The sequence below is a fragment of the Mus pahari genome, chromosome 15, assembly GCF_900095145.1.
Source record: "Mus pahari chromosome 15, PAHARI_EIJ_v1.1, whole genome shotgun sequence".
In the NCBI taxonomy this organism is placed as follows: Eukaryota; Metazoa; Chordata; class Mammalia; order Rodentia; family Muridae; genus Mus; species Mus pahari.
This window is the reverse complement of record NC_034604.1, coordinates 17,332,881-17,360,821: the sequence shown is the minus strand read 5'-3', so window position 1 is coordinate 17,360,821 and position 27,941 is coordinate 17,332,881. Positions and strand designations below refer to the sequence as shown.

The following is a 27,941-nucleotide window of genomic DNA, read 5'->3' as shown; positions in this document are numbered from 1 at the left end:
ACACACACATACACACACATACACACACATACACACATACACACACATACACACACACACTCACAGTTAAAAATAAATCAATCCATAAATAATAAAATGTAAAAATGAACCAAGGATTGATTTTTTTCTGGGAAAGGGAGGAGGAAGGTAGAAATGCAAGGGGTTTGCTGGAAGTTGAAGCAAGAATGGGGTGTCCAGATGGAGCTGCCCTGACCTTGAGGATTCTGATCTAAGTCAGGAACAGGGACTACACCTTGTAGACATTAACCCTTTCCTGTCCTATCTGCCTCAGTTGTCATCAGCTGGTAAGCAGATTTTGGTAACAAAAAGAAAGTGGTAAAGGCAGAAACAATACACCCCATGTGCATGCTGAAGGACAAACGTAGTGTCCTTCTGGGATGAGAATGTGTTGGGCACAGTGCTGACGATGCCTGTGAGCTAAGGGGGCTGAAAAGAGTCGAGGCACACACACACACACACACACACACACACCCACACACTCATGTGCACACACACTCACGCATGCACACACAAGAGTGGTCTTCCACACTTGCAACATACAAAACTGTTGTCGAGCCAGGCACACCTGGAATCCCAGCTCTCAGGGAAGGGGGGTTAAGTGGGAGGCTGAGAGCAGATCAGAATGTGAGGCTAAGCTCTATCAAGACCTCCTATCTTAAAAAGCAAAACGAGAGCAAAAGTTGCGACTCAGCGTTTAGAGAGCTTGCCTCGCAGGCACATAGCTCTGGGTTCATCCCCCAATACTGCAGAAAACTGGGCATGGTTGTGCAAGTCCACAATCCCAGCAGTAGGGTCATGGAGACCAGGAGATCAGAAAGTCAAATTAATCCTCAGCTCTGAGCAACTATGAGTCCAGCCTGTGCTACATGAGATCCTGACTTAAACAACAACTAAACAAAAGCAAACAGCAAAACACTAAATGGTACTACTGAGTGTACCTAGGTAGTGGAACTCTAGATAGCGGGATGCTCTCGTGACTGGACTTGCTGAAAGTGCAGAGCTGGAATTTCAGCCAGGTTTCAGAGCTCCAGGTTTTAAGGTTCTGGCTTCTAATTGTTATCCTGCTGCTGGTAAGAGGTGATGTAATTTCGGGTGGTATGTGAGAAACTTTTAAAAATAATAGATTGTGTATTGCTGAGGTTTAACAAGTATTGAATATAAAACGCTGCCATAAAGCCCATGATCTTATAAACACAACTGCTCAAAACTATGCTTTGTAATACTGGCTGATGAACAAGCAACAACAAGAAGATGATATTGGGTTCTACCCTAGATCAGCACACTAGAGACCAGGCACCCCTACCTTAGACAGTCTCTAAAATTTCTAACCTGCAGAAAAGGTGCCCACCCACTTCCACCGCCCCCCCCCTCTATATGTGTGTGTGTGTGTGTGTTATATATATATATATATATATATATATATATATATATATATATATGTTATAGTATTTACTTAAAGTTGTTCCTATATATGACATAAATATATCTTATATCTAGTACACGAATCCTAGATGATGCTGATAACTAAAGCCTTACACTGTCATGGGCAGCTCCAATTCTGTGAGACAAAACTCAACCAATACACATGTCTGTCATCCCAGCACCCAGGAGCTGGAGGGGGGAGGAGCATAGTTTCAAGGCTATTTCTGTCTAAATGATGAGTTTGAGATGAGCCTGGGCTACGGTTTTGAATATCAAAATAATAATAATAAAAAATATATAAAAAAGGAAAGAAAAGAGAAGAAAAAGAACCACCACCAAAATCTCACCAACACCCACATGCTCAAACAACAACAAAAGCAAAACTAACAAACAAACAATAACAACAACGGAACAACAAAACCCAGAGGGCATGGTCATGACAATAGCAGTTGTTTGCTCCTTCTCCAGTGGGGAGAAAAATCAGGAAGAGTTTAGGGCAGTACATAATAACGATTGGGCTGGATTTGGGAACCAGTCAATGTAACTGTGAGTTTTCCGTGAGATGGCAAACTTAAAAACAAGAAAGGCTTATTGGAGGTCCCGGCGGGCTTCCCTCATCCATAGACCTGTTGTTTGCTTTTTTGAGGCTGCTCATCATGATCCAAAACACATGTCCAAAGCAAATGCCTGCCTAGGGAAACAATGAGAAACCAATGTCCTGTGGTCCCAGTCAAAACACACCCACAAAGACCTAAAGCCTGACCTACTGAAGAGTCCTAACCTTTCCATAACTCTTAGCTAAGGCTTTCATGCGATATTTCACACACAACTTTCTTCAACAAACCACTCTGATCTCCTTCCTATTGCTTGCTCTTTGAACCCTCCTCCCTGACTTCCCACTCACTGGACCCTACAACAGGTGAGAAGCCAACGATAGAAATAATCTTATGTGTTTCTGACTTTCACTGTACAAGGGACTTCAAATGGCCCCATCCATTCTTGCATGTATCACAGCGGAGCTTCAATCACAAAGAAGCATTTATTGAACACCTTCTTGGACTGCATCTGGTTTTTGTTTGAGTGGAGTTGACAATTTTCTCAGCCTGCATTGTCATGATGGCGAGATTGACCAACTCTCCTACTTCCATCCTAGGAAGTCTATATCATACATAGGACTGATGCTTCTCCAGCCGTGGTATAGCTAGACTCATGGCAAGAGGAAAGGGTGACTCTAAAGCAAAGTGTGGGAAGCTAAGACAACACAGTCACCTCAGAGTCTCAGGAGAGCACTGGGAGAAACCCCCAGGGGCATGCCTGCATGAGATGGAGAAAACCGAACCACCCAGAGAAGCTGGAAAAGGTGCCCACACCCCTTCCTCTAGTCTTTGGTCTGTTAAATGGGGATAATGACACTGTGTTTACCTACCTTGGAGAGACATTATCAGCTCTATTTAAAGGCTCTTCCCATGAAAGCTGCTGTGTAATTACCAAGAACAGCTATGATAAAGAAACCTAAATACAACAGCGAATCAGCTGGAACCGATTCTCAAGGGAGGTCACTTCTCTGGAAATTTTTAAGAAAAGGGTAGCTAGCAGCTCTTCTCTGAGAGCGCTGGGTCCCACTCGGCTGTGGATTTCTGGAAAGCTAGCTGACATTGAGACCTCCTCCTGCCCAAGGACTCAGAACCTTCCTCTGCCTTCCTTTTCCCTATAGTCGAGGAGATTGCCAGCTTTTGTGTGTCTGATGTTTTGTTTTTCACATTTTGAATCACTGTGTTTCTTGCATCAAAATGTATTTCAAGGAAGGCTTTTACCTACAGAACAGCAAATGATAGAACATAGATGCTGTAATCTGAGGGAAAATATGTACCTCATAGATGGCAGGTAATAAAAGCATCTGTGATAGCTTTGAGGAAGATTGAGGATTGGGGAAACAGCTGTTGGGAAAAACACTTGCAGTTCAAGTGAGGACCTGGGTTCTAGTCCTAAACACCCAAGTAAAACCAGACACAGCAGCACTGTTGATAATTCTAGCACTCCTGTAGAGAGATGGGAGGCAGAGATGAGGCGGAAGTCTGCTGGGCTCTCCTGGAACTCATTTTGTAGACCAGGCTAGTCTCGAACTCAGAAATCCACCTGCCTCTGCCTCCTGAGTGCTGGGATTAAAGAAACCCAGTTTTAAATAAGGCAGAAGACCAACACACAGACTGCCCCTCTAAGCTTCACATACATGTCCTGACAGGCTCACACCTGCACACACAAAAACACAAACATGTGTACATACATATCACACACACTTTTTTTTTAAAAGCAGAGGGTTGAAGTTATTGATCATCGGTGCCAAGCTGTGTAAGATTTAATGACAAACTATGGACACACAGGGATCCTGCTCTAATCTACCTGTCAGAATCTACTCCAGTAGAGCCAGGGTGGAGGCAGGTTACTAGAAGGAAGAGGTTCAGGGCTTGTGAGATAACTCAGGAGGTAACAGCACCTGTCAAGCCTGGTGATCTGAGTTTAATCCAGTGGTGGAAGGAAAGAAGAGATTCCTGCAAGTACACTACAGCACACAGGAGACGCCCTGTGTGTGTGTGTGTGTGTGTGTGTGTGTGTGTGTGTATTTCATATGCATATATGAAACAAATGAGTTTAATTTTTAAAAAATGAAAAGAAACTATAGCAAGCAAGTAGAAGAACCATGGGCAACTGAAAACGGGTGACTTGGATACCCTGGGGTTCATGGGCTACCATTATAGAGAAGGTTGTAGGCTAAGAAAATTGACACATTGAATATATGAATACTGTCTAGGACAACGTCACTGTCAGAAGTCCGCTGGTTCTATATGTTTGTTAATCTTGCTTATGGACTTAACCATTCTGGCTATTTCTAAATAGTGCAATATATAGTATATGAATGGCTTCTAAGCAATAAAAATCCCAGAATTCCAGAGGTCATTTTCACATGAGTGCTTTGTAAGATTAAAAATGATGCATAATAATAACTGCTGTCACTGACCAATTGATCACTATGGGAACAACACGAATATTCTTTTTGTGTAGAATCCAGATGTCAGCTAAGGGGCTTTTCAGGTCTGGTAAGATTCCTACAAACCCCACTCAGTTCCATGACTTGTGGAGACAGACTGAGTAGACTAAAGGTTTGTGTCCCTGTGCCTTCAAAATATCTACATAAAAATTATCTCCCATTGTGACCGGGTTTTTTTTTTTGGTTGATTGTTTCGTTGGTTGTTTAGTTGATTGGTTTGGGGGCATTTGGGGGTTTTGTTGTTGTTTTGTTTTGGTATAGGGTCTATGAATTAAGTCATAAGAGTGTACATGTGTAATTGAATTAGTGGACTCTAAATAGGAAGCAGGAAAGAGATTGCTTTCTCCTTCCACCACTAATTCCTCTCACCTGAGGAATGAACAAAAGGTTGGCCATAAGGAAGAGTTAACTCTGCTGACACGCCAACTTCTCAGCTTTAAAGTGAGACATAAAGGTCTCAGAAAGACATAAAATCCTGAAGTCATTTTGCTACACAGCCTGAACTGACTCAGACACCCATCCTCATACCTGTGACTCTTAGGAGCTTGTGTTTTCCCTAATCATACATGGTGGCCATAGTAACAGATATAAAATGGCTCTCAAAATCCTCAGCCACCAATGGGCGTGGTCAAGGCCACTGGCCTTTGAAGTTCATAGAAAAAAGTCACAGATTCCATCTTTTCCAACCTCTCCTTACTGGATAAGGTTGGAGGCATCAATTTCTTAGCTCCCTTCACAAGAAAAAGACATTTCTTTTTCTCAGGGTGTCACAATACGATCCAAAGGTATGCCAATTAGAAAGTCGATGTTTTCCATAAGTAAGCCATATGCTTCTAGAAGAGTGTATATAGCAAAGATGCTGCAGCTCTTCGTAGTCAGTGTCTTGACTCTGTGCTGAAGCGTGCAAGTAGAGCTGCTGGTGCTAGGGTATGACATCATACACAGTGGAAGCACACAGGTGCAGAACACACATGTCCTATGTCAGAATAAGAGCTACAGTGAATACACCCAGTGCAGCATGTCAAACCACCCTGATTCTTTACCAATGTTGAATTAAGTTTTGTTCATTGTGGGCCCAGAAACCTTTTTTACTGTTGTCAATTCTTTTTTAAGAAGCTGTACTCTAAAAGTTCTGTGAGGGTGATTCAACTTATCATAAGTGGGGGGATGAATTTAACACATCCAGTACTTTCAACAAGACGTTGGATTTGAAAAGTAAGTTCTAGTTCAGCATAAACATATAAAAAAGCTAAGAAAGATCACTTATTAAAAATTAATGGTCGGAGAGATTGCTCAGCAGTTTCGAAAGCTTTCTGCTCTTTCAGAGGAGCAGGAGTTGGTTGCCAACAGCCACATGGGACAGCTCACAACTGCCAATAACTACAGTTCCAATGAATCTGACACCTTCCTTTGCCTTCTGTCACATGAGAGCATTCAGGCAAAATAATCATACACATAAAATACGAACAAATAATCTTTAAAAAGTAAAATATTCTTGTATCATGTTGAGAGCTAAACCAAGTCAGCAGCCCTAAGTCTGGATGTGTAGTTGTTAAGATCTTTCCGACGGCTGATATCTTGGTTTCTTTTCTATTGTTGTGAAGAGACACCATGGCCAAGGCAGCTCAGAAAAAGAAAGAGTGCACTGGGGGCATGCTTACAGTATCAGAGCATGAGTCCATGACCATCATGATGGGGAACATGACAGCAAGCAGGCAGGCATGGCACTGGAGCAGAAGCTGAGAGTTTACATGTTGAGACTACAAGCACCAGATAGAGAAAGAACCAAGTGGAAGGCCAGAAGAGGACACTGGATCCCCTGGAAATGGAGTTACAGATATTTGTGAGCTGTACAATGTGGGTGCTGGCAAACACCTCCTGGTCCTCTGTAAGAGCAGTAAGCTCTCTCTCTCTCTCTCTCTCTCTCTCTCTCTCTCTCTCTCTCTCTCTCTTTATGTATTTATTATGTACACAGTGTTCTTCCTGCATNAAGGCCAGAAGAGGACACTGGATCCCCTGGAAATGGAGTTACAGATATTTGTGAGCTGTACAATGTGGGTGCTGGCAAACACCTCCTGGTCCTCTTCTTTTCTCTTCTCTTCTCTTCTCCTCTCTCTCTCTCTCTCTCTCTCTCTCTCTCTCTCTCTGTTTATGTATTTATTATGTACACAGTGTTCTTCCTGCATAAGAGGATGTCAGATACCATATTAGATTGTTGTGAGCCACCATGTGGTTGCTGAGAATTGAACTCAGGACCTCTGGAAGAGCAGTCAGTGCTCTCAACCTCTGAGCCATCTCTCCAGCTCCCAGTAAGCTCTCTTAACTGTTAAGCCATCTTACTGACATTACTGACATTTTTAAAAGGCTTCATTCATTTGGATCTCTGAGAATTAGAAGCTGAGCATCTTTACTATGAAACTAAAATGTTTAAGCCCCTCAGGTAATCCTGGAAACCTGGTAAACTTGGGAATTACTAAACTTCACTGTCTCAGTGTTATCTTCCAATTTCATGATTTAATCATTTTTAGATTCGCAGAATGCCTTGTTTTAAAAACATGAAAATTATATAGCGTTTATGAAATAAATTTTGTACAAATGACTGTAAGCCCACTGAGTTTTTCAATGGATTGAAATTCTTATAATTTCAGGAATGGGGTCTTTTTTCGTGTATCATGGAACAGATCATTTTATCTGTCCTGTGTCCCAACTGTGAAAGTTCTAAATCACTGAGATATAAATGAATGAGACTTTACCACATTTAGAGCACCAGTATGATGAAAAATTTGTTTACACCAAGAGGTTTTAGGTCATCTTTCAATCATTCATCCCCTCAGCTAAAGTAGGTATGCAGGAGAGTGCGCGCGCGCATGCGCGCGCGTGCACACACACACACACACACACACACACACAAATGTGACACATGTTAAATGTTGGATGGCCACTGAGCCAGAATGAAGGAGACCTTCAAATCCCATCACTTTTCTTGCCTTATTTTTTGGATGCAAGAATCTAGAAACTCAAATCAAAGGCATCCAAATATTGTTGACACAATCTGCTCCAGGTTTTTGTTTATATTTTTCACATTTCTTAGTTTTTTTTAAACACTGATTTTTTTTTTTTTTGGTCCTGGTGATGATACTAAAGAGAGTAATGAAAGGAATATTTTTAAATAATAAATGTCATAAACTGAACATGTTAATCAAGACTACGCTATGGAAAGAGCCTTTAAAGTATGTACTAACTTGCTCTAATAAGGAGTTCAAACTCTTGCAAAAAGACAGCATTTGTAGATTTTTACCTAAGTCTGAGCTTGGAAGCTCTGCTGGAATTATTTAGAAAAATAAATCATTAAAACTTCCTTCAGTTCATTAGCACAGATTCCTCAAATTTTAGCTTTGCAGTTAACAAAATATGTATTCCGTACATTGTGTATCTTCACTGTATGAAGGGTTAGGCTTCATACAGACAATTTCTTTCAAGTATGTCATGTATATTGACAAAGCAGAGTTTTAAGTTTTGTTTAGTATTAAAAGTTGTTGATATAGGGTAGGACAATGGATTTACAAGCTTTAGAAATGTATTGAATAAGCAACCATATAAATACAACAGTACAAAAGGGTTGAAACATGTCCTCATCCTGCACGGAAGCTGTCCATGTCAGCTGCAAGTCTGACCCTCTGGTGGAAAACAAAACCAACGAGAAAAGGGGGAATCTCTTCCTTCCGTAATTCGCCACAATACTGCCAATGGAGTCTCGGATGCGATGGGGGTTTGTCTCACTTAAGTAGAGTCTTTCAATGTCACTGGCTAGCCAGCCCTTCAGTTATTGTTGAGACGTTGGAGGCTTTGACCATTTACAAACTGTTCAGGACCCCCTGGGTTGAAAGAAAGTCCACTTCTTGAGAACATTTGGACATTGTGAATAGATGCCACAAGGACTCTGGGCCTTCTTTTCATCCTCAATGAGGAACATAAATACCACTGTAGAAAAACATTAGCAAGATTGGTCCAGGGAAACTGGCTTAACCAGGGAATAGGATGACTTCGACAACATACATGAGCCAAGCATGTATCTCTTTCAGTCATCTATTCAACATATTTTAAAACATTACTTACAAAATAAATATAAGATAGCCTTATTACTTTGTTTTAGCAAACCTCACTTCTTAGAGCCCTCTCCTCCATACCAGATATGTGGAGACTGGTCCTCCCTGAGCTTGACAGCATGTATATATACTACATTAGGACAGTCACAAAACTGTGACTTCCACTGAGCAGACTACTGTCACTGATTTACGTACACCACACTGCTTTCATCATGACTTCTCTTACACAAATAGAATGTTTGATTACTTGAACCCCAAATAACAGTTAAAAGATTAAAAAACCCCACATAATCAATTCTGTGACCATGCATTTACAAAATTGCATAGCACAGGAGTTACGTGTGTATTACTTCCAAATAGAAAAAAAGAAAAGCTTGATGCAGATATTCATTGGTCTTGCACATCCCTGATGACTGAAATTCACACCGTGTGGTAAACTTTGTTACCTCTTCTGTTTGTATGTGCCAGCTCGTGGTCCAGAAGATGTCGGTGTGCAGTTTCCCTGGAAGCAGTTAGGCCTGTGTGCTTTTCACTACTGTTGACTTACATCCAAAGGATGGAAAAATGAGTGTTTCAAGCTGCTAATTGTGTGGGTCATTTATCTATTGGTACAGCTCCCTCTACTGATGGCTAGGGGTGTCATTTTTCCAGAAGGTGCTTTTTCTACCGAGGCATGCTCAATGCACTCCACGCATCCAAAGCCACCAGAGTTTCATTAAAAGAATTCTCTTGTTCCCTTCCTTCATATGGAAATGCCATTAGCCAGATTCAGTTCACTCTGAGCATTAGGTTCCTAACAAACACACAAGGCTTCTCTGCAGGGCCTATTTCACCAGGCATCCTTGAGTCAGAATGGACTGGATCTGTCACCATGGATCCAGAGTCACACTGTGGGCTGTGGTTAGATTTAAGAGGAACCCTTTTGTATCTATTGACTTTTTCCCTTCAATCATGGTTGTTCCATTTCTCTCCCCACCAACCACCTTGAGTCTTTCAGGTAAATGAAAAGTTCAATTATATGTAAAGTGAGTGTTAAATCAGCAGGCCCCTTGTGGGGGTCTGGGCTTTCTCTCCCCGCTTCAGTTGCAAGTGTGCTCAATCCATTACTGTTCCTAAGGATTGTACATCCATCAGGTCATGTGGGCCAGCCAGGGTGCATCTTATAGCTTTTACTGCATATGAGACGTTGCAGGCCTGTTCTCAGGAACTGCCAGGCAGGCTGGGAATCACAGTCACGGTTAATAGCAGCGAATTGCCAGCTCTTGATGGGTGGGTAGTCACTCCTTTCAGTGGTTGCCCCCTGGGGGAGAAGGTAGAAAAACAGAGGGAGGGAATTAGAGTGGCTTTGCACAGTTGAGCAGGTTCATGCCGCTGGATCAGTGGCAAGCATTGGCAGGGCTCCACTCTGGGGAGGCTCACAACGACATCACAGTCTCATTTTTACCAATTGGTGCTGCTGTATTACCAGTGGAGCACAGGGGGAGTGCAGAGGGGAGGGCTAGCCAAAGTGGGGGGTGGGGTGGTGATGGAGACAGCCGTCTAAGCTTAATTAAACAAACAAAAACAAAAATGTATGCTCCCACACCCCCAGTTAGCCCCGTGCTAATTGTACCAAACCGATATTTGAAGTTCCCTGGGTGATTAAAGTGTAGACTCCCAAACTCTCTGCATAACCTTAATTTTTTCAAGGTTCTTTGAGTGGAGAATGGCTTATAATAATGATTTTGACTAATACATTTTTTGACATGCAACTTGAATGCTTAGCCTGAGTACAACTTTAGAGCATTCCATGTGTACTCAGCTGTAAAGAGTGATGATTTAAAGGGCTAATATAAGGGAAAGGTCGTTCTAGAATGAACCTCTAACAAATTGCATAAAGGAAGCTTATTATTCCATGAGTATAAGGATATGAAGCTCTTCCGATCATTTTTCTCCTTGGTTCAAAAAGAATGGTTGAGATATGAATGGGAGAAGAAGGAAGGAAAAAAGGAAACAGAAATGTGCAAGCAAGAAACGGTATTTGATGGTTATGATTTCTTTGCCATCTAAAGGACTCTACGATAATGCTGTTATTCCTCTCCTCTTTTGTTTTGGGTGAAGAATTCGCTCTAACAAGAAAATGCTGTTGTTGGTTGGAGGATTGCCTCCTGGACCAGACCGGCTCCCCAGCAATCTGGTTCAGTATTATGACGACGAAAAGAAGACATGGAAAATCCTCACAAGTGAGTGTACTTACTTATTTTCTTGCCTGTTTATTTCAGGTTGGAGTTGTCTTGGTGAATTAAAAAACACAGTTAAATTAAATCAGACACTGTATCGATCTGCTACCCTTTGGAGGTTTGTTTATGTATCTTGGGAGATTTAGAGTAAAAGACTAAATTAACATTGCCGAGGTGGCCAATTTGGTAGACCATCGGGCCTAAATTAAAACTGGCCTGGTTTGTGTTTCTCTGTGTGTGTCGGGATGGATGGGGGTGGCGCAGGGAGCAGAAATCACCCCCTAGAAGTGCTTCAGTTGGAGATTTTTGTTGTCATTGAAACAAATTTGACAGGTTGTTTACTAACACTAGTTATACGGTAGGTAGCTTAGTTCATTATTTCTGTTACCAACATCAATTTGCCCTTTAAGCATCCTTTCCCACCTTTAGTCTGGAAGACCAGGTATTTCCAGAACTGACCTCCTTAGGCTGCTCCAAAGCTTGATGGACAGATATATTCATGGCTTCCCTCAGCTGCATTAAACTGTGCTCGCAAACGTCCAGCCAAGGCTCTCTTCTTCTCTTAAAGGGTGACTGTGTTTTACAGCAGCGTTCTTGCCTTGGGCACTGAGATTTGGAACGTATTGTTGTATCGGTTATGATTCCTGATCTGATGCAGTCATGGAATCAAAAAATCATCGTTTCTTGAGTGCAGTAGGCTGCTCACACTAGTCCCCTTGTGGGCACAGTGGCTGCACTGGTCAATAAAACTAAATTTTAACTGTCAAAATTGCCCGGAGCTGTATAGATAAAATAATAAATGAGCAATTTTGATCCATGAATCAAAGCCATACATTTAAAACCAACAAAAGTGAAAGTTAACTTCCTTGTGTGTGTGTCTTTAAAGCCTTTGTGTATTTCAATAGGTCATTCTTGTAAAAAGCATTTCCTTGGCCACTTCCTGAAAGCCCCTTAAACTAATAGAAGCAGTGGAAGTTCTCCCTTAAGAGCAGAATAGGAGACAAGACATGTAAGGTGGGGCTGAAACAATACACTTAGGAGCTGGCCTACGCCCAGCAAAGCCTGCAGTATTGTGGTCCAGGCACTGCTCAAGAAGGGCTCCCTGGACGCCACTATACTATGGTTTCAGGAAGGAGGTGGCTAGCAAGAAACAGCAGATTAAGCAGGGATAGGAGGAAGAAAAATAAGTTAATGATGTCCTTAAAATGTTTTTTTGATCCTCTTTGGGGTGAAAATAGCATCTATCATTGTTTAGATAGCTTAGTAAGAATGTCTTTTAAAGCCGGCTGTATTTTGAAGGTGCGTCAGAAACTAAGGCCAAAGTAAAAACAAGAAGTGGTGTTTTAACAGCACCTAATTGATGGAGAACTCCTGTACAGACTGTTGCAAACTCAAAGGATAGATGGAAAAAGGACAAAGAGAGAAAAACATAAGAAGAACATAAGGGACAGCAAGATTTTAAACTCCATTAATAAAAGATAATTATTGACAAACCCACCTGCTTTCCCAAATACTCCATACTACACCCAATTTGGGATTTATTTGAAACCCTTCAGGCCAGGGAGAAGGATGGCAAACAGCATCTCCTAAAGGTCATATGCTTGATATTTTTACATTTACTTATTGGTTTACTTGTTTGTGGTGTGTGGAGAGGGGCATCATGAATGCGTGGGATGGATGGTCAGGGGACAGCTTGGAGGAATCCATTTCCCCCTGGACTAAGTGGGTGCTGGGATCAAAGAGCTCATCTTCACTTTGAGCCACACTCAGAGATACATTATCAGATTTGTTGCCCACACTGAGACAGTTTTGAGCATAAAAGGTGATCTGTAACTTATGCCATAGGCTGTAACATACAGTCAATGGATTTTAAACTTTCAGATTGCCCGCAAATATCTGCTTTCAATGGCTGTAAAGCATGCACTTTCAAATCTGGACTTGAACACAGACCTCTCACTTTGGCCATTTCCTACAAACATTCTGGGTCGCTTTCTTAGTTGTCAATCACTTGAGTGTTCTAAAACAACACTGCATGTATACGTCATCGAGCATTCAGCATGTACTCAAAAAAAAACGGTATTGCTCCTGTCAAAGCTACTGCCAGGGTTAGCCCACAGAGTTGTGTTGTTCTATTGGATGTATGTCAATCACTGCAACTTCACCCTGCTCCTCCAGAGTAGAAAATGTATTTTCCATAGTTTTCATATGTGAGATGGAATGATACAGACTAGGTAGAAATGTTGGAATCAATACAACTCGTCTGGAATGAGACAAAGATGCACGTGTAATGACATAAATGAGTTCCTACAGTGGAAAACGTGCTTACGCTTGAACCTTCCTCTTATCCTGGGGCACTCTCAGGGCTCTGAAATGAAAATGTGCTTAGGTAATACTCTTTATTGCTCTGGGATTTGTGTGTTAAGAATATCCTTTATTCCTGAGAGCCTGGGACCCTATGGCCCCAAGTGACAGCCTCGTTTTCACATTTGTTAAAGAAATGGTGCTAATTTAACATGGATAATTTTTGTTGGTTTGTATTTTTTTAAACTAAATTTGAAATCTATCCGAATCTGGGGGGAAAGAAAAAGTCATAGCCATTGAGGGTTTCATGCTATTTGAGACAGGAAATTATAAATGAAAAACAAAATTCTCTCATTAGTAAATAAAAATGTCCAAATTCTCCCCAAATATTAGGGACTGTAGAATATGCCACTGCCATTCTTTTGACGTAGAAGTGCTAAGCTAGTTCTCAGAGGGTCAGGATGACAGTTCAGGGTAAGTCCCCTCAGCCTCCTAGCTTAGGGTCTGCATGTTCATTGAGAGACTGTCCTCATGTAGACTAACAAATCCGCCGCCAAACTCCTGGAGTTAGCTAGTCTCTGAGCCAGTCTCTGAGTATTTAGCTGGAGCATGAATTTCTGTCTGTCTTGCAGACACGCCCCCTTCCCAAAAGACTGCTACCTAGCCTGTCACACACATTGCCTTATGGGAGCTACTTCATTTGCATACATTATACAACAAAGAGAAAGCAAAAAGACTTAGAGACCATTACCTAAGAAATAATAAACTGAAGAGTACGGGTGAGCCTCAGGAGGGAAAGAGCATCCCAGTAAACTGAAATAAAACTTCAAGCATCCCGGATGTATCCCAGTGAAAGAGCACTTGCCTAGAACGCATAAGCCCCTGAGTTCAAATCCTGCCATTACCAAGTCCATCAGTCAATAGAGGAGTAAGGACTTGATCCACCCAAACAGCTACTCTTCCAGAGACCCCAGTTTCAATTCCCAGGACCCACGTCAGGGTTTCCATTGTTCTTATTCTAGGTACAGAGCGTCTGGCACATTAGTATGACCTCCATGGGCACCAGACACACCTGCAGCAAACAGACATACATGCAGGAAAAACATTAAAAGAAATGGGAAGTCGAGGTGCACTTTTATTGATTTTTACTTTGCAGAATTCTTTCTTAGCCCTTAGCACAGTTCCTCATTTATTCTTTTTTTTTTTTAAGATTTATTTATTTATTTTACATATGCAAGTACACTGTAGCTATCTTCAGACACACCAGAAGAGGGCGTCAGCTCTCATTACAGATGGTTGTGAGCCACCATGTGGTTGCTGGGATTTGAACTCAGGACCTTTGGAAGAGCAGTCCTCTTAAATGCTGAGGCATCTCTCCAGCCCTGCCCCCCCCCTATTTTATTCTTAATTTCTTAGAAAGCGGTTAGAGTGCATGAATACTATAATGGCTGAGGTAGAAAAGCAGATCTCTTGCTGTGCAAGCCCTCAGTCTTTGGCACAAAGATCAAACCAGTCAACTCCCTTGGCCTCTGTGTACCTTTTGTAACAGAGTTCTTGGTACACACTCACGTTTTCATAAAGCTCACATGAAGAAGGCCCTGAACCATTGTCCAGGGGACAGTGTTCAAAACCTGGGAATTTCACTCCTGTTCTCAACAGGCGCATTTCTTTGCTGATAGGTTAAAGCACTTACCAGGAACAACGTGTGTGTGTGTGTGTGTGTGTGTGTGTGTGTGTGTGTGTGTGTGTGTGTTCTTCCTTCTCTGAGTAATTACACAAAGACTAATGTCAGATAACAAGACTTATGCTTGCGTGTGCCAATGAGGAGGTCCCCTTTGGTGACCTGAGGATGACAATCAATGAGCTGAGCTTCTTCTTTTTCTTTATAATGTTTAATTTTTTAAGCTAAGTTTTATTTAGTATTTAAAGGAACTGTTTTTTTAAACTGATTGATTGATTGATTGATTTAATGTATATGAGTGTTCTATTTGATTTGTACTTGCATGCCAGAAGAGGGCATCGGATCTGGTTGTGAGGCAGCATGTGGTTGCTGGGAATTGAACTCAAGACCTCTGAAAGAACATCCAGTGCTCTTAACCGCTGAGCCATCTCTCCAGCCCAGAGGAGCGGATTTTGTTCCGGCACTTTTGTACTTGTATTCCAGTTTTCTTTGCTTCTGTTCCCCTCCCCACCTCTCTGCTTTTCCGTGTCCCTCCTCTTCTCCTCTTGCTGGACCCTTCCTTCCTCCAAACAGCCACTTCTGTTCTCATGTCATAGGAACTCCATTACCCCTTTCTCCTCCTCTATCTTCTCTATGAAATGGTCCTTTCTCCATGTTCATCTCTCTCTCTCTCTCTCTCTCTCTCTCTCTCTCTCTCTCTCTCTCTCTCTCTCTCTCACACACACACACACACACACACACACATCTATTTTTCTGTAAGTAGCAAACGAATGGAATGTCAATAAGAAAGAAACTAAATAGCTATATATGACACTGAACTTTGGTTCCTACAGATAAGTGGAGGTTTGATCATATTCTATAATGAAGAAGTAGAATATTGTGTTGCTGCTTTATTGGCAGTGCACTAATTCCATGTGCTAATACATCCAGTGTGGGTTCTTCCCTTTATTCTTTTGTTTCTTGAGTTCAGTCAGCTTCTGTCCTTTGAGTAAATTTGGGATAAAATTAGTCAGAAAGCTAATAATAATTTTTATTAGATTTTATTTATTTGTTGTGTCTGTGTGTGTGTGTGTGTGTGTGTGTGTGTTTACCTGTCTATAGTGCACAGTGCATGTGGAGTCAGAGTAAAGCTTGTGAGAATCAGTTCCCATAGATCCAACTCAGGCTGTCAGGCTTAGAGCCAGCACCTTTCCCTGCTCAGTCTTCTCACAAGCCTTAATAGTTGTTTCTTATGAAAATAAGTTCAGTCTCTGTGTGTGTGTGTGTGTGTGTGTGTCTGTGTGTGTGTGTGTGTGTGTCTGTGTGTGTGTTTCCTTTTATTTATAGTATCTTTCTTACCAGAAACTCCAAACTACAAATTACTTAAGCTAATCAGACCATTTGACAGGAAGATAATCCATACAGAGTGAAACTGAGAAAAGCATTGAGATGCTTCCAAATTATTTGAGAAATGCCCAGGAGGAATTTAGACCTACTAGCAGTCCTCGCCTGCCCACAAAGCAAAGAGATGGCTGACCAGGTGAATCATGACGTCAACCTCTCCTCTCAGTAACCCAGGGGATCTCTACAACATAGACTAGAAAACACCAGGCCACTATGAGAATACCAAGTGGGGGGTGCTCACATAAACAAAGGTGTTATGGGAGCCCTCTTAAAGTGACCCTTAATTTGGAGAAAATGGGGAAGAGTTACCTAGGTGATGAGGTAAAAGGAAAATCATTTTGGTAAGAGAGCCTCGCTTTTAGAATACCTCAGAATACTGGAGAGCATTTTGACACCGACAGAAACTTAGAGCTCTAGGAGCATCTAAGCTTGGTACAGGTAGTATGTGACAGACTTGAAAACTTAACTAAGAAGCATGTCACATCAATACATTATCCAGACTGGTTCAAGAATTCAAAGTTTGGAAGTAGTTAGTTCATTGGAAGGGTGTTTGCCTAGCATGTGCAAGGCGGTTGGCTCTCCAGCTACACAGGGAGAAGTGAAGACACACTAGTTATATCAGGGTATGACTACCTCTCTAGAGTTTTGATTTAGGGGTTAGTGAAAACAGAGTGATCTAAGGAATTTATATTGTGGTGTAGCAATTGTCTCACAGCTTGGAATTTGAGATCATGAAGCAATTGTTCCCATGGCTTTTGGTAAAAAATAAAAGTAGAAGGAATTATGCCTTGACTTTTTAAATATGTTACCATCTAATTTTACCTTCGATGAGCCTGTTCTAATTTGAAATACATGGCTGCGCATTGCTATATATCTTGAATTATTTGCTGCTGAAGATTCATGCACCAATGCTTTAGTGGATTTTTCATAGATTTTTAAAAAAAAATGTATGTGTGGTGGCCACTCCCAATCCTGTGTTTCAAGGGAGCTGGATGCTTCCAGAAGCCAGTGCGCTTGCTTTGACTTTCTTTTGTTTATTTCCAGCTTATACTTCCCTTAAATATAGTAATTGCTTTTTCTCCAGAGAGTAGCATGTGTACAAATAATTCCAATGCCTTCTTCACACATAGGCTGTGGGATTTGCTATTGAGTGTGGCTTGGAGGTGTAATTCACTAGGGCTCGTTAGATGGCCTGTATCATTTGTAGGTACACTATAGGTATAGTGTGGGAACCTCTTAAATAGAAGCACTGACTTACTAGAGTCCTTGCCCAACCAACTTTATTCCCTTACCAAATATAATTGACATCTCTGTTACATGAGCTGAAACAGAGATTATCGTGCCCTTGCCAAGTTTAGATTTTTGTGAAAAAAAAAAAAGCATTAACCAAAGTATCCATGTATCATACCAAAGCATGACAGTGTTCTAGAAGAATGATAACATAGAAAATCTCAGAATGGAGGGACATGGTACAGTTAGGAGTTATGGAGAATTATCATCACTGAGGAAGAGGCATTTGAGCTGAGCATTAAAGGCAGGCAGAGGTGCAGGCAGAGATGGGAAGGGAAATTGCTCAAATAGTTAAACCTAAGTACAAAGATCCTTCAAGAAGAAGACTCAGGGGTTGGGAAGATGGCTCTGTCAGTATAGTGCTCGCTCGCTGTGAAGCCAGAAAAACCAGAGTTCTATCTGAACACATGCGTGAAAAGATACACAAGTGATACACATGGTTATGTCAGCATCAAGAGAGGACAATGATGCCTGCGACTCACAGACCAGCCAGCCTAACCAAAAAGTGGTAAGTCCCAAGTCCCAGGGAGATATCCTGCTTCCAAAAGGAAGGTGAATAGGAGGAAAGGCACCCAAGGTCAATCTCTGGCTGCCACATGTGAACATGTGAACATACATGTGAACACTTACCAACACACACAGGTGAGTACCGGCACAAACACACATCTGCACCCATATATATACACACACACATACATAACATTTGGGAAAGAAGATGCATGGTCAAATTCAGAGAGTGAGCTGAGGGTCTAGGAAAGACCCGGCTAAAGTGCTCAGCAGAATCCAACCACACAGCAACTTCTATGGCAGGCTCACCGTTATAGACTCCATGTCACATGTGGAGAAGAGATGTCATGCATAGAGCCACATTTTCACTGCAGAACAGAAAGGAGAACAATACCCTCTGGGTCTCCATCAAACCATGGTATGTCAGTCCATCTGACCACAAAATGCTATTAGTCACCCGAGTCCGAGAACATGAGATTTAATCTGGGCTGACCCACTGTAGCCATGAAAATCTACACACATCCAGTGTTCCTGGCATAGTAGCAGGTTATAAAGTAGAACTAATCCAGGTTAAATAAACCAAAGCAACTGATGCTCAGGGGTCAAGAATATAATCTAGATTTAAGGAGTAAATTGCACATTCTGATGTGTGAGTCACAGGGTTTACATACATGATTTCTGGCAAGTTATAGTTCAATGCAATGTATCTGTGTCGTGAAAGCTCTGCATGCATTTGTGAATACTCATACATGTGCACACACACACACACACACACACACTCACACAAATTAACATTTTTGGAAACAGGTAGAGCTAAGCTGAAACATATCTTCTGGCATTTGTTGCCTGTAATGTGAGTTTCTTACTCTCTGATCCTTTTTTCTCATTTGCAAATTGAAGCTAATTATACTCACTTCACAGGATTCTTCCTGAAATCAAACTATTCAAATAAATCTCCAAGTTCAATATGTAGACTGGAGTTGTTCTCAATCAATTTTGTCCTACTTTAGTTTAATTCATATTATTTAAATTAAAAAACAATATTTTTACATATATTACTGTTTTGCCTGCATGGATATCTGTGCACTATGTGTGCCTGGTGCCCATGGATATCAGAAGAGGTCATTGAATCCCCTGGGAATGGAGATACAAATGTGAGACTTTGTACGTGTTCTGCAAATCAAACCCATGCCTTTTGGTAGAGCAGCCAGTACTTTTAACCAGGCCATCCCTCCAGCCCAACTTACAATCTTTCATAACCAAGTAAAAAATAATTAAAAGTTTGACTCTTATTTTCAGAAAGATTTGGGAAATAAGACACACCATAATGGATCCCATGAAGAGTCTGTGTATCACTCACTAGGGCTTAGCTACACTTTGACGATAAAGGACTTCTATTTTAGAGGCTGAAAATCACAAACAAACAAACAAAAAAATCAGTTCTTCAATCAAGCTACATATTGAACACATGACCCGCTGCTCCATGGGGCCATTTAGGGGTCCAAGCACATGGGTTCCAGACCCACACAGAGGGAAGCATATGGTACCCAGACCTGTGCTGGAACAGAGATGGAGTTGTCATTTCAACTCCATCACATGACTACACTTCCTGTGAAGGCACTGCCATCCTCATAGGGTACAGGGAAAGAACCAGGGAATTAGATGGACCAGGCATGGCTCCTTCTGTGTCTTTCTTTCCCACAAGTACTCATGCTCCTCATGGTATGCTCCAAGCAGCCAAGTCCCTTCACCACCATCCTCCAGTCTTCTCATGTGCAGAGCTCTGCGTGATGGTACATCATCTCACCATCCAGTTTATTTGAGATATTTTTTCTTGATCTGGACCCTAAATAAAAAGACAAATAGAGATTGTGAAGAGAGTCTGTTAAGGGATGGCTCTGTTCTACTGCTGAGCCCCCTTCAACTTAGCTTCCAATCCTTTGTTCCTTGCAGCCAACAGGCTCAACTCCATGGAGACAATTTTCCGTTCCTCTCCTTGGCCATACCTGAAGTGAGGCTGAGGCATGCACTTTTAGGATATGCATTTGGGGGGAGCAAAATAATTTCCAAGATACATTTAGTGTTAGTAAATAACTCGGGGGCAAGGTATGGTGGTGTACACCTTTAATGCCAACACTTGGGAGGCAGAGGCAGGCTAATCCTGTAGTACAACCAGTTTAAGCTTATCCCCAACTTGCTTACAAATAAATGAGACTCAAACTATGGTTATTTTATTTGGCCTTGACAGTTAGTGGGAGGTAACTCCTAATCTACTTTCTAATTGCTGGGTGGCTATCTCCTGAGCACTGTTCCCCAAATACTTGCTGTTTCTCCTGGCCATGTACTCATGGTCCATCTCCTCTTATGTCACCTTCTCTCTCCTCATTCTTTCCCCTCTCCCATACTCAACCAGATAACTCAAAAAACCTACCTCTAACCCCCCCCCCAGTGATTGCCTATAACCATGTTTATTTAACCAATAGCTTTAAATTAAGGAACAAGGTTTGCACAACAAAAGCTGGGAAATAAATTTCTTTGTAAAGGAATTCTCCTAATGGCTTAGAATTTAGCTTTACAATATAGAGCAACAGATCAAACCTCAACAAATCTCTATGAGTTCCAGGCCAGCCTGGTCTACATAGTGAATTCCAGGACAGCCAGGGCTATGTACAGAGATCCTTTTAATAAATAAATAAATAAATAAATAAATAAATAAATAAATAAATAAATGGGGGATACTTGAGGTTTTTAAGTATGTAATTCTTAGCAGCTTCTTTGAAGTATGTTTGTGGATCTTTGGGAACGTAAGAGTTTAGAAATGACAGTAGTGTCATATGTTTCTATTCACTACATGATTTAAAATATCCACATTTATTTTAAGGTTACTTTTTTCTTTGTTTTGTTTGTCTCTGTTTACAAACACACACACACATACACACGTATGTATGTACACACACCTTCCAAGGCTCTCTTGGGGTATTTATTTCTTTTTCACTCTGTTTCTTGAGTATACTTTATTGGGTGTCTCATTCTTTTTATTATTATTATTATTATTATTATTATTATTATTATTATTATTTTCTTTATTTACATTTCAAATGTTATCCCAAAAGTTCCCTATACCTCCCCCAACCCCTGCTTCCCTACCTACCCACTCCCACTACTTGGCCATGGCCTTCCCCTGTGCTGGGTCATATAAAGTTTACAAGTCCAAGGGGCCTCTCTTCCCAATGATGGCCGATTAGGCCATCTTCTGCTACATATGCAGCTAGAGACACGAGCTCAGGGGGTACTGGTTAGTTCATATTGTTGTTNCACCTACAGGGTTGCAGCCCCCTTCANCTCCTTGGGTACTTTCTCTAGCTCCTCCATTGGGGGCNCTGTNTTCCATCCAATAGCTGACTGTGAGCATCCACTTCTGTGTTTGCCAGGCACTGGCATAGCCTCACTAGAAGCTACTATATCAGGGTCCCTTCAGCAGAATCTTGCTGGCATGTGTATTAGTATCTGGGTTTGGTGGCTGATGATGGGATGGATTCCTGGATGGGGTAGTCTCTGGATAGTCCATCCTTTCATCTTAGCTCTAAATTTTGTCTTTCTTTTTAAACTTTTATTTATTTTGTATTTGTGTGTTTGTATGTGTTGGTGGGTGACAGTATAGTGTATTTATGGTACAGCAAATGCATGGAGGTTAGAGGACAACCTTGGGACTTAGTTCTGTCCTTCCACCATGGGTTCCAGTGATCAAACTCAGATCACAGCAAGCACCTGTACCTTCCAAGCTGTCTTACCAGTCCGCTTAACTGAAATTTTCTTCCCTGACAACTAAACTCAATGAAATTATTGTGGAAAAATATAGCTTTAATTTGTGTTTGTCATGAATCAAGCTTTAGTTTACACATTTGCCTAAAATTCTCAATTTCATCTTTTCCCAGATAGGGGAAATTCAAAGCTGTGTTCATGTACACACACACACACACACACACACACACGAGCAGGGACAGACAGACAGACAGACAAAGAGACAGAGACAGAGATTTCAGGGTTCTGTTTCCTTTCAGTCCCATTTAGAAATGAGAAAATTATTTCCTGAGATTTTTTTAAAATAAGTTTATCAAGTGCAGCTGACAGCAACCAACACATGTGACCAACAGTGTGTTTTCCAAGCCCCGCCTTAAGGCTTGAGGTTCACTAGACAACCCATTAGCCTTCAAACAAGAAACAGATGTCATCAAGTAATCTGTCTATACCCCAGAAAACACCTCTTTCTTTCCTCCACCCCATAGGAACATCTTCTTCATTGGCCAGGGGTCTCTCTTGGTATCCACACCTGCATCTGTCAATTAAGCATCCATAATAACCTCAAAACTGTATCAAGATATGTACATATGTATGTCAGGTTAAGTGTGTGGGGGTTGTTCTACATCCTGTTCTTATGTTCAGATTGTTAGAAATTGATTCTTAAAGCTTCTCATTACAGTATCATATTGTCCCCCCCCCCAAAAAATTATAAGGCCACACCTAACTCCAGCGTACATCATAGACTGTCTTGCCAAGGTGTTAGAAGAAGGATCAAAATATTGGTTAATTTTGTTTCTTCTATATCCTGTTTTGGCCACTCTAATTTCCACTGAATCCACACTCGGGAAACAGAAAGTGATGAGCATGCGCCTCTCTAGACTCCTTCTTATGTAGTCCAAGTTCAAAGCCCAAGGATGGCATTTGAGCATGTGTGGGGTGGTCTTTCCTGCTCAGATAATCCAATCAAGACAGTATTCACAGATATTCCCAGAGGTTTTTCTCCTAGGTGATTCTAGGAGAAAATTGTCAGCTCCACAGTAAGTATCATTGTTCACAACCTTCTACTACACAACTTTTATCTCATTTGTTGTTGGATTTTATTGTTGTTGTTTTGTTTTGTTTTTTACAATGTTGGCTTGTTCTGCAGTGCTAGAGAACAAACACAGTGCTTTACATATGCTATGCAAGTGCACCCTCCGGGCTATATCTTCAACCCCATAATATTTAATACCCTGTCTTATTCTATTTTTTTAACTGCTAATAACTCAATACTAGAGACTGGGTAAGTCCTAAAGAGGTTGACTGTAGCTCACAGCTATTGTCCAAGGTCAAAAGATCGATCTTGCCAGGGAACTCCTTCCTGGCAGAGTCCCAAAGTAACACAAAGCATCCCAAATGTGGTGTGGCCCCTTCATCCTCTGTAGAGTACCACGGAGTTTCCTCTCTGATAACCTTAGCCCAACTCCATTGCATCCTATATCAAGGATTAACGTTGGATGTGAACCTTGGAGGATGTCTTCAAACCCAAATTAATATGACACAGCATCTCATATTCTGCATATGTTTGGCTCACTCTTGCAACATGTAAAATATTCTCCCTTAGTCAATGAAAAAATTTTAGTAAAGATAAATAGCTGTCTTGTGCTCTTTCTGCATCTTCTGGCTCAGAACAACTTTTGTCAGGGCTGGTGCTAATTTAGATGCCTCGCTAGTAAAGAAAACATTTAGAAATACATTCTAAATAGTATTATATTATAATGTTTTCAGATATAACTTTTCAAATATTTAAACACTTCAAATAATTTAAATGTGCTTGAGTTAATACAGTGTCCCTACTTTTACTATTTATTATGTCTAATGTGCATCTATAATATAGTTACACAAATACATACTACTGTAGGTACAAATTACACAGATATACTCAATTCTTATAAAATCAAAGAGTTCTTATTTAAACAAGCCAGGTGTGGCAGTATATATTGGTAACCCTAGCACTCAATAGGCTGAGGCAGGAAGATTAAGAGTTTGTGGCCAGCATAGGCTACAGAATGAGCTTGAAACCAGTCTGAGCTACAAAGTGAGATCCTGTATCACTCAAATAAAATGAGAATGGAAATAACTTTAACAATAACCAATCGGAATAATAAAAAGATGGTTTTGATGATAAATGAATATTATTTGTGAATATCTGCATTTAAAAAAAGTAGAAGGACCAAACATAGTGTCATGCCTATAATTCACTTGGCAGGCTGAGGCAGGAGGATTGCACAAGGTCAAGGACAGCCTGGGCTACATAGTGAGAAGTAATGAAAGCAAAATGCATAGTGGGATACTGTTGCTTTTCTAGTCCATGAGATGACCCTATGGTGATGTCATTTACGAAATGCATTGTTAGGAATTTGAGGTTTGCTGTATCTCAGGCAAATTGCCTTCCACTCTGGGTAATGCCGGGCCACTCTGCCACCACACCTCCATTCTCATTAAATGTTTTGACTGTTATGAAAGGCTGTGATACTGTAAGAGCCGTAGGAATCATGTGTGTCTGTGTAATTTGCATCTATGGCAATGCATGTTATTTACATATGGAACAGATGTGTGAAGACTGGACTTAAATAACATAAAGGTTGCTTTCATGAAAGGAGGGACAGACATGTCCTTATATCTATGCCTAGCAAACAAGGCAGAATATTCCTCCTCGCCAGACATTCTAATTCTTAACCCTTGTCTAGTCATTAAAGTCTTAATTTATTAAGGAAGGAAATTAAGATTGAATTCCAGTTATTTGACTAGAATGAAAGTCATTGTGAGCTTCAAAGATGAAAACGTTGCCACATTTCTCTGTTGAGAACTGCTAAAGCACGTTCAGAAAGCCTACTGCTAAGGCAATGATGTATCACTTTTCCTTCCATTATATGTTTTTAATCAGAGCGTGACTTCACACTAGACAAAGCGATGCTTTATGCATGGGCTCCCTTGTTTTTGCTAAAATCTCCTGACATGATTAATTTTACTTTAATGCTTTTGTCTTGTTGTAATGGTAAGGATGATGGGTATAAACCAGGCACAAATACATGCTTTTCCATTATAATGCCTCTGAGCATTAAAAATATCTTAGATGAAAGGGAAAAAAATCACAGGAGACTGGTCCGACTGGAATTAAATTTCTTGCTACCTGAACACACAGTGCATGAGATTAAAAAAAAATGATTCAGTCATTGTTTTTAGTTTTATTTTGGGTATTTTTATAGCAATTTATTCATCTGTATGATGAGATCTGAGGAGGAGGAGAGAGACTGGAGTGCATGGATTTCTCGATCGCATTTGTTGTCTGCAATGTTCACCTCCTTCACAGTGCACAGAGACTGAAACATTAACCAGATTGTTGCCAGGAGTATATATCCACCAGGTCAAAGGACAGCAGGTGACAGCATCTCCAGTAGATGCTTGGACTCAGATATAGGCTAAGTTTTGCTCATATTGATTTGCAACTTAATTGTATAAAATAGATATGATTCATCCAATTTACATAAGGCAAGGATATATAATTTGAAGAAGGAAACTATAGATCATTCAACAAGTAAGACCCTCTTTGTGAGCAGCCATTGAAGGACTGGTTCCACCACAGTCCTTCAGTTTTTATCTTTCCCTGATAAATGATAGCAATGTGCCTGTAGTTTAACCGTGTACCACCTCCTTCTTTCCACACAGCCTGTCTGCTTGTTTTATTTGTATCCCAAGTAAATCTTGTTCCAATAAGAATGTCACCCAACACCATCCAAGAGCACTTGATACAGTAGCGAAGATACCCTCTATCCATATGCTCCTACATGCCAACTGCTAACCACCAGTGGCTTCTGGGCACTTAAAGGAGGCTAATATGACTGACTGAAAGAATGATTTTTCCTCTTCTCATTTTACTACAATGAATTTAGGTTTAAACCACCCTCTTATAGCAAGTGGCTTCTGTATTGATAGCACAGTCCTGAGCAGGTAGTTAAAGATGAGTGGTGGCATGGTCCACCATTTCAACCCAATCTATTCCCCTGAAGACAATAAAGGGACTTTTGTAGTTATATTTCTGTTGCTATGAAGAAATGTCCTGACAAAAAGCTACTTAGGGAAGAAAGAGTTTATTTGACTTAAACTAGTTCCAAGTCACAGATGATTGTTTGGGGAAGCCAATGCAGGAGCATCATATCTGCAGTCAGGAGGAAAGAGAAAGCAAATGCATCCTTGCTTGCTTGCTCTCACCACAGCCTTCCTTACTCAGACACAGTCGAGGACCAAGATCGACCTTAAGATGGTAGTGCCCATGCTGGGCTGGGTTAATTAACAATCAGGACTGTCTCCCAGACACGGCATAAACCAACCTGATCTAGACAGTTCATCAATCCATGCTCTCTTTGTAGGTGATATTTTGTGGGCTGTGGAACACTGACAGTGTAATCTTTACCATCTCAGTGAGCTAGCTCCATGTATAGAATCTAAACTTAAAAGCATGGATACCCCGTGGGATCCATGGTCCTGTACTAGGACCTCTTCACCTTCTGCCTTCTCATGCTAATTTCATGAACCCTTGTGTGTGCATTATCTGGTATATTCATCGTCAAGAGCTATGATGGTTATGTACTGGATCCTAAGACAGCAGCACCAAAAAGCTGTAGGCAAATTCATGGAAGTTCACAAAGATAGACTGAGAAGCCACATTGTAAGGAAGAATCTGGTTTCACCCTCTAGCCGTGGTTCTCAACCTTCCTCATGCTGAAATGCTTTAATACAGTTGCTCATGCTGTGGTGACCCCCAACCATAATTTTTTTTTGTTGCCACTTCATAATTGTAATTTTGCTACTGTTATGATTCATAAAGCAAATACCTGATATGCAGGATATCTAATATGACCACTGTGAAAGGGTCATTCTACTTCCTCCTCAAGAGAATCATGACCCATAGGTTGAGAACCACTGCCTTACAGCCTTTGGATACCAGCATGGGAATTGTGTTGCCCGATGTATATATTTCCAAGAGCAGCTGTCATGGTAATATACTAAGCACCAAAAACAACAATAAAAAAATATTTTCTCTCTGTTTTGGAAGGTAGGAATTCAGAGTATCTGCAGAGCCATGCTGGGATGCAAATCTCTAAGGCAAAATCAATTCCTACTTTACCTCTGATAAAGTGCTTAACTTCTAGCGATTCCCCTTAACCCTCCGTGCTCTGTAGCCTGCAGCCTCACTATTCAATGTGTGTCTGCTTCTTGCAGGGCATTCTTCCCTGTGTCACTCCTCCATAACCGATGTTCCTCCCATCTCTCTTACGTGCATAAGTGCCTTTGTGTTTAGGGTCTGCCCTGATGGAGTTCGGCATCCTTTTCCCTCGATTTTTTTTTTATCTCTAAAGATGCTCTTCCCAAATCAGGTCACATATACTGATTCTAGGTATCAGAATTTGACCTTTCTTTTCTTGGACATACACCAAAATAAGAACACATACAAAGGAAAAACAAAATTCTAGTCAGTTCACTCATATTTATCTATTTACATCTCACAATAGCGCTCTGCAAGCAATAGGCATTGCTTTTATTTATTCTTCGGATGTCTATATGGAGGCACAGAGACATGCAGTGATTTGCTCAAGGTCACACAGATGGTAAATGGCAAAGCCAGAATGTATACCAAATAAAGCCCCAGAGCCCGCACCCTTGCTGCTTCTCATTACTCGGGTAATAGCAGAGTAAAGGAGTGAGAGCTAGCACAACAGTCGGCAAGCTCCTTGATCAGTTCCCTAGAATAAAAGGGAGTATGCCTTGAACACAGTGCGTTCCATCACAGGCATGCTTCCCTACTGATCCAGCCCTGCTCACTTTGCTTTTAATTGAAGACTGAAGAAAGACTACAGCAATGAATTCTAGTAAATGCCTTTTCCATATCCTTTGATTCAGTCATCTATTAGGTGCCATCTATTGTATAATCTGCTGAATTATCCTGCTAATATTATGGGTTACTTCAACTTGTTTGTACATGTTATAATTCCTTTGCTTCCCTACACTAGATTAAATCATAAAATACCTATAAAAACAGAAGGAAGGAAGGAAAAGGGGACTTTGTGTTATTTTCTGGTAAAAAGTTATTTTAGCATAATATGTTCTTTATTCTCAGAACACTA

At 41.0% G+C, this 27,941-nt stretch overlaps 1 protein-coding gene across 1 annotated transcript in view; it reads left to right on the top strand.

The window, feature by feature from the left end:
* Klhl14 (kelch like family member 14) overlaps positions 1-27,941 on the top strand; it is a 104,963-nt gene that overhangs the window by 18,629 nt on the left and 58,393 nt on the right. The window contains exon 2 of the mRNA XM_029547248.1: positions 10,696-10,817. Coding sequence (XP_029403108.1) covers positions 10,696-10,817 — 122 coding nt within the window. The remainder of the gene's footprint in view (positions 1-10,695; positions 10,818-27,941) is intronic.